This window comes from Anopheles coustani, chromosome 3 (assembly GCF_943734705.1).
Source record: "Anopheles coustani chromosome 3, idAnoCousDA_361_x.2, whole genome shotgun sequence".
NCBI classification, from domain to species: Eukaryota; Metazoa; Arthropoda; class Insecta; order Diptera; family Culicidae; genus Anopheles; species Anopheles coustani.
Genome location: NC_071288.1, coordinates 72388976 through 72396511, shown reverse-complemented (window position 1 = coordinate 72396511; position 7536 = coordinate 72388976). Strand labels below are relative to the sequence as shown.

General features: G+C 46.2%; 1 protein-coding gene across 1 annotated transcript; it reads left to right on the top strand.

The window, feature by feature from the left end:
- Positions 1 to 2816: 2816 nt before the first annotated feature.
- LOC131259146 (ras association domain-containing protein 10) lies at positions 2817 to 6463 on the top strand. The gene is made up of 3 exons (XM_058260572.1): positions 2817 to 3401; positions 4973 to 5295; positions 5389 to 6463. Exons 1-3 carry the CDS (start codon positions 2817 to 2819, stop codon positions 6461 to 6463), a joined length of 1983 nt encoding a protein of 660 aa, XP_058116555.1.
- Positions 6464 to 7536: the final 1073 nt, after the last annotated feature.

Here is a 7536-nt window from a genome sequence, read left to right as displayed (position 1 = left end):
TTATTTTTCAATCAATTTCCATCAATAACGTCAGTGGCCTATTCCCTCGGTTGGCGTACACTGGCTAACCGCATATGTTAAAATATTTGATCAGGCGTGGACAAGATCGATCAAAACCAACGAACACGAGCTCTGCCCGCAGCAAAGACCGCATAAATGTTCGCAAATCATATCGCAACCAATATCGATCGCTTGCCTCCAAAGCTACCCTTTCAGTCGCGAGCCTCGTGCTGTTGAAAGGTTTGTGAGGACGAGAGAAAAGTGTTTGAAAACGTTAATCCCACCAGACCATAGGCTGATTCATAATTATTATTCATATATTCAAATTGAACGCTAAGCGATATCGCTATCGGGCTGGTTCGTGCAAGCGATTGGTGCTATCTGTCCGGCCGTGACATAATTAAGACACCTTCGAAGGTATCGCCTAGCGGTCGGTGTTGTTGTAGGCTGCTGGTGCGTGTCTATTGTGTTTCGACCGTACACGACCGAGCGTACGATCGATTGAGCTGTGAGATCGAGCGGATCTTCGGTGGGAGGAGATTGTATGTCGGCACTCCAGCAGCATCACCTCGAAGCGGCCGGAGTGTCTTGGAGTGTCGAAACGGGGCTCGTCGCCGGAACGAGGTCAAAAGGCGTCAAGTGAGGCTGTGCTGAAGAAGGAGCATCTCCGGACCTCCGGAGAATGGGACGTGGCTGACCTGTTACCTTCCCATCGGTAGAAGCACCTGCAGCGGAAGGTCGCCATGTCTACCGGAGATGGCTGCACGGGCGAGTGGCAAACCTCCATCTCGAGCTTGAAGAGATTGACGAGTTGACCTGGATGTGGCCTACCTGTGGTACGTGTGTGAGCGCGCTCGCGCGCGCGCGTGTAGACAACATCTATCCGCGCACAAATTAATGGTTGTTCGGGATCGTGTTCGGCAGCACGCCATCGCCACCGTCGTACGGGCAAAGTAATTAAACTCATGAGAACCAGGTTCGTTTGCGCGGTTCCACGAGCTGCACAAAAGAGACTGCCACCACCCCCGAAGACAGACCACATGCGACCGAACTCCACACTCTGCGGCGTTGTATCTCGCACCCGCCAAAGTTCTGAGACTTCCCGAACGTAACAGTCGTGACCGAGCGGACCTCGGCGGGTCGGTTTTGCGGATGTAGATCATACCCGATCAAAGGTTGGCATTCAAATTAATAGGCTCGGGTAGAGACGAGATACTGAGGAGAAGCGGAATCTGTGGCAACTCCGGAGGCCTCAGGCGCTTAAACAGAACTCCGAAGTAATACCACGGAAGAACGATTCCACGAATGTATACGTTTGTACGCCGCAGGAATTGTATACGTTTGTACGCCTGAGGGTGATGTTTGATACCGAGATTATTCAAACTACCGGATCAGGTGTACAGGTATGGCCTACGACATCGAAGATCCAGAAGACTGAGGTTGGTCCGAGTCACAGTTTCCTCTCATTTACATGCAATTGAGCAATCGCTAATGGTGGAGTGAGGCAATACCTTCCATTAACGCGATTGTTGCTTCTAATTATGCTTTAATGGTACTTTGTCAGGAAAGTTGAACCTGTTAAGTAAAGGTTACCCGACACACCAACTTGATATACATAAAAACAAATTATGTAATGTTTCAGATATTGAGCTTGTTTCTACCTTGAATTACAATTTTGAGGTTAAAATTAAAGTAGAAAGCAAAAACATATAGAAATAGTTGAAACTTAATATGTTGCCATCGTTATGCAATCTGCCGTCAACCGTGTTTCGGTGTGGAAATGATAAATGTTTCCAATTTTCACCCGAACATGTTTGGCTACGCGTCCTTGATTCGGCACGATTTTTCAATGATGTATGAGTGTTGCGTTTCAAATTTGGGTTTTTGTTATTTTTTGCTAAACATTATACCCTTTAAAATCCATCGGACGAGAAAAAGAAACTGTCAATGATCCTAACGTACAAAGCCCCCAAAAAAGACTGTGAATAAAACTTTCCGCGGCGTGACATTTCTCGAAGGTTGGGTGAACGGGTCGGATCTTGCGTCTAACGCTGGTCGGTTTCGGTTCCTCCGAACAAACAACCACTTGTGACACACACACACTCCGTTCAGAACCGAAGGTGGCGGCGTTGCTTCACAGCCGTGGACGCCGGTTCGATTTCGGGGCCTTATCTGACCACTTTCGGAAGCAGTTAATAATCCCGCGTCTCGCGTTCGCACGGCAAATTACAATCAACACACGCAACGTAATTTCCGCTGACGCAAAAGCATCGCCGACATGTAGAGGGTCTCGCTGTATCTTTCCACACGAGCGACAACCAGAAACGGCCCAAAAACGGATGGTAAACCGAGACGGCGAAACGGTTCAGCTTTTGCCAGAGGTGAAAACACAAAAATCGATTTCCTGCGATCGAACAAACTCGAACTGCAACTTCTGTTTTGGGTGTTTTCGGTAGACCGGGGACCGCTTTGAAGGGAACCTCCTATGCACCTGTTGCATAATCGGTCTGCAATAATCTTGAACCGGAGGTTTTTTGGAGTGGCAATTATCATCACGTTAGGTTCTTTCGCTTTTCTCGTTGTGCCCAAGAAGTTGGTTAAGCCTTGCTCGCCTCATACGAAAAAGGATTCACCCGGTCTATAATCAGCCCGAACCGGTTGCGGAAACTGATCAATTTGTCTTACTCAACGGTTTATTTTTGTTGCTTTCTTCCACAGAGAACCCGCAACCGACCCACACGGACTCGGAAAAGCAGGACTCGCGGATCATGCTGATCGCACGGTGGCGGCCATTGCAGTGCACTTCGTAAAGAAAAATGAACGGTAGCGGCAACGGAAGCGGTTCCGTGGCAATCGCACTCGCGGACCACCGGGCAAAGATCATTGCCGGTTCCGGCCGGTTTCAGAAGCAACTGCAGACGGAGCAGTTGGCGATCGCGTCGACGTCGTACCTGGTGGGCGCAAGGGATGCAAAGCACGGCCGACCCACGCCCATCGAAGGGGGAGGACATCAGAGTCTTCCCAGGAGGACAAAGCCGACCGAGGTGCTCGAGGAGCGTGAGGTAAGCGACGAGGATGACAGCGGATCGGTGCGTAGTGAGGGCAATGAGTCGTCCTCGGATGGGACGGTGAGCGATTTCTCCGTCGATGAGATCCCGGTGTGGATCAAGGGCGAGCAGAGGTGGGTGTCCGGCGTGACGGATGACACAACCTGTGGAGATCTGATAGAGGTGCTGGTGCAGCAGGAGCAGCAACCGGGTAGTAGTAGTGCAGGACCAGCGGCACCGACGGAGGTGAAGGACTACTGCATCACGGAGCGATGGCGCCAAGTGGAGCAGGTGCTGGACAATGAGACAAAAATCTGGCAAATTTGGTCGGCATGGGGAAAGGCACAACCAGAGGTATGTCTATTATTTACTCTCTTGAATTAGTGTAAGGTAAGGTGAGGCAAGATGGACCCTTAATGTGGAAAATATAAATTACTCGTGGTCCATTAAAAAACACACCAAATTTCCACTGATAGATTCGCTACCTTCTCTTCTATCACGAAATCGTAAAACGACATTGAAACACTCAAATTATGCTTAAAACTAAGATAGTCAAGAACACTCTTTTACACGCGTATTTCAAAATTCTGGGGCAAAATAGTCCTGATAAAGGAGAAGAACGCATCGTGGAAATAATCATTTATTAAGAGCGATTTATCGATATTTTTTAAGTATCTGTTCCTCGAACATAGGATAGACTATATCAATAAATTCATTCCAACTCTTAATAAACACTTTTTAACGGCAATCGACAATTAATCAACTGTGAGGATGCAGAATGCGTTCAGCTTTAAGTTAATTTAATTGGGTGGCTCTGTCCAACTGAATAAGTTTGTAAATCTTGAGTGTTTTGCCTAAAATTTACAGCAATATTCCCAAAAAGAAGATGCTCATTGAGCAATGATTAGAATGTTTAAACTTTTATCTCTGCTACCAGAATGTTTTTAGTATTCACGATGTAACATATTGAGGTACTTGATGAATGTCTGATGTGTAAATGTGCTTGATTACAATATTTTGTCTCAACACTTTGTATGGCTTGAATCTTGAGTGCAGTAAGAAAATCTGACCTGATTTCAAGCATAATTAGCTTCAATCTATTTTATCTACCAAATCGCAACGTAGAGCCGTTAAATTCACATAGATACACATATGAACAAATGCTCTTACTTTAGTTGTTTTTAAATAGCTTAATTCATCTCAACTGTTCTTTAAATACTATAAACTAATCTAAGCACATGCCAGTGCATGCTACCATATCTGGGCATCTTGCCCCATTTTGTCTTACTGTGTTTAAATTACCAAAGTCTTCGAATAGTGCATTTGTTATGTTAAAGTGATTTGTTTGATTGTTCTATTTTGTAAATTGAAAGTTTCTTTAATAGAAGTAAGGATGAGCTTTATGTTCTTGTTGCCTGTAGCATCTGATACTTCAAATGTTCGCATTAGACCCAATTATTACAAAATACAAAAACGATCAAAATACAAAAACGTGTGTGTGTGTGTGCATTGATCTGATAGATTCTCGCCACACACTTGCAATCAATTTCAAGCAGTTTGAACAGCTATTTGAATTACAGCTATAGCATTCAAATGAGCATAAATTATCTTGTAGGTCATAAAAATGGTAGATAAATTCCCGATTAACGCACGAGCTAACGCTGAAAGATTACAATCCTTTATTGAGAGAACGTCTGCGGTGACGGGTGGGGGAAGAAAAAGGCCCATAATGTATAAAACCATTTTATTGACAAGCTGCTCCATTAAAGCAACAGCTCAAGGCTAGCGGGCCCCTCACCGAGCGGGGTGTACAGCAAATCTCCCATGCTAACGCTAATTTGTGCCACTAATGCTCACTCACCTTTCCTTTCTGTTGTTTTTTTTCTTCGTTCTTCTTATTTTGTTGGATTTGCCGATCGCCTCAGGTGAAATTTATTCTCCGCCGAGTCGATGGATCCCATGGGCCGAGTGCGGGTGCAGGTGGAGCGGGAGCGACGACGACGACGTCCACGGCGGCCCATGGAGCGCACGGTGAACGGGACCGGGACAGTGGACGCGGAAGTCCGACGGGCAGCATCAACAGTGCGATCGTGCGCCGCAAGCGACATCGGGCGCAGAAGTCGACCTTCGCCTGGATGACGCACGGCCAGACGATCCACCCGAAGTCGTCCAAGACGTCGATCGAGCGACTGATGAAGCTGATCCTCGAGCAGGGTGATATCATACAGCAGCAGCTGTCGAAGTTGCGGTAAGTGACGCTGACGAGTGTGTGCGATATGTGTGCCACTCGGGAGAGATTTATGCTATTTCTTACCTATCCATCCATCCTTCCGTTTTGCAGCGATCGCGAGATGCAGATCAGCACGATCGAGGAGGAACGGCACCGGGTGAGGGAGCGGGAGCACGGTAAGAACTACTTGCTCGAGACGTACCTGAAGGGTCTGGCGGAAGCGGCCGATACGGATCCGAATGCAATCGATAGTGGTATTACGTCGGAGGCTACGACAACCGCGTCCCCGGAGATGGATTTTGCGCCGGATCATGACTCGGATCAAGCCACCGCACCACATGGTGATGGATCGACAGTGAAGGAACAGATCAAGCTACTCGAGAAGATCGTCTCACTGAACAAACAGATCGTGCGCGAGGAGGAGACCGCGGTCAAGCTGTTCGAGCGCGTCCGACGCTATCAGCTAGAAGACCCACCGGATCAGACCAAAACACAACTCGAGGAAGCGCTGGCAAAACTTAACACATCGATCGATCAGGACAATCATGAACTCCAACAGCTCGACGAAAGTTTGCGCCAGTCGGACACGATGTTGCGCGAGAGGAGCGACCTGCTGCGGACGCTAACGGAGGAGCTCAACCACCAGGAGCATCCGCCGACCGACGCCAAAGTCATCATGGACTTCTCGCAACCGACTCCGGTGATGCGAGTCGATCGAACCATGGAGGTTCCGGTCGATATTCATGCACCGATGTTAGCACCTGTCAGTTCCAACCCTCCGCTACACTCACCTGGCAACTATGGGTCAGGGAAACCGGCACTCCACAGCTACCCACTGTATCCAATCGCGGAGATTCCAACCAGACAAGCTGCGATCCCTGTTGGTCCCGGAGAACCGGCCAAAATAGTTATCGCCAGCAGTACCCTGCCGAGGAACTTCCAGCGTCCTACATTGGTGACCCCGGTTGGAGTTCCACCGCTCATGGTACCACCGGACGCTATCTCCGTTCACCAGATTAACAAGTTTATCCAATGCAGCAACAATCTGGGCACGAACTGTAACACCAACATCGACGACAAGATCTGCCCGAAACAGCTGTTCCATTCGGCCGTCTCCTCCGCGGAATGTCAGGGTGCTGTCAAGGCTCTGACGGACGATCTGGCCAACATGGGTACGTTGGTCTAGCGACACGAGCAGAACACAATCAAACATCTTTCGTAACCAAATCTAACGAAGCCGAAGAATTAGAATCGAAGTTCTAGTTAGCAAAGCGAAACAAACAAAGCAAAACAAACATGGCAAAGGCAAACTGAAGTCGTTAGAGTTAGGGGCAGGAACCATAACATAGTTGCTAAGCTGTACCATTTAAGCAAACGGTAATCGTAATGTTTGTATATTTTTCTACTTCTCCGATTCAGCTGTTTATTGTAGTTAGTTAAGAAGTTTGTTTGTTTATTTTTTTGTTGAGCTATAGTATGTTGCGTAGATTTATTGTTTGTTTGTGTACCACCAGAGAACATTATTCACCGTCCCCTAAGAGAGTAACAAGTTTGTTAGCTAGTCAGAAGGTAAGATTTCAAAGCATTTTTTGTCACACCGTGAACTGTGTGGAGCGAAAGGAAGGTGTAGGAACAATCGAACAAATTAAGTATTACGTAATTCAATAGCAAGCAGAGAAAGATGTGAAATTTGGTGCGGGAAATTTCATTAAGATGTTTTGCAATACGGTGGCTTTTTTTCCATTATCCACGTTTATCGTAAGTTTGACTAGAAAGGCAGAACAAAAGCAGAACGCATGGACGGCACAAATACTGTAACCAAAAAACGTTTTCAATACCATATTTATATGAATTCGACTATCATTACATTAACCATAAAAAGCTAGATGAGTTTGACGATTAATTGCAATAAAGATAAATCGTATGTACTTTGTTGGTTTGTGTGTTTTAAATATTTGGGAATAATTAAGATAAAATGCTGTTGGTTTTGAAACTGCATACCTTTAGGCGAACAAGAAACGGATAAATCCTCATTTGCATAACTTTTGGCGTTATTAAACCCTCAAGAGAAATGTAGGATTTTAAGAGTCTAAACTGAAATTAACTTAAAATTCTCAATTGCGAGTTTCAGAATTTACCAAAGTTGTTAATACATCACAGAAAAGTTAAGTAAACAACAAATAACTGTTTTTAGATCGATCAGCCCAAGAAAAATTTTTGTTTGAATGAAACATTTGAAGTAATCCAGCAAAAGACTCA

Excerpts from the sequence above, each read along its gene's own strand:
- LOC131259146 (XM_058260572.1), top strand. The coding sequence starts at position 2,817 with ATGAACGGTAGCGGCAACGGAAGCGGTTCCGTGGCAATCGCACTCGCG. Across the intron at positions 3,402-4,972 it reads GGGGAAAGGCACAACCAGAG|GTGAAATTTATTCTCCGCCG; the intron begins GTATGTCTATTA and ends CGATCGCCTCAG. Across the intron at positions 5,296-5,388 it reads CAGCAGCTGTCGAAGTTGCG|CGATCGCGAGATGCAGATCA; the intron begins GTAAGTGACGCT and ends TCCGTTTTGCAG.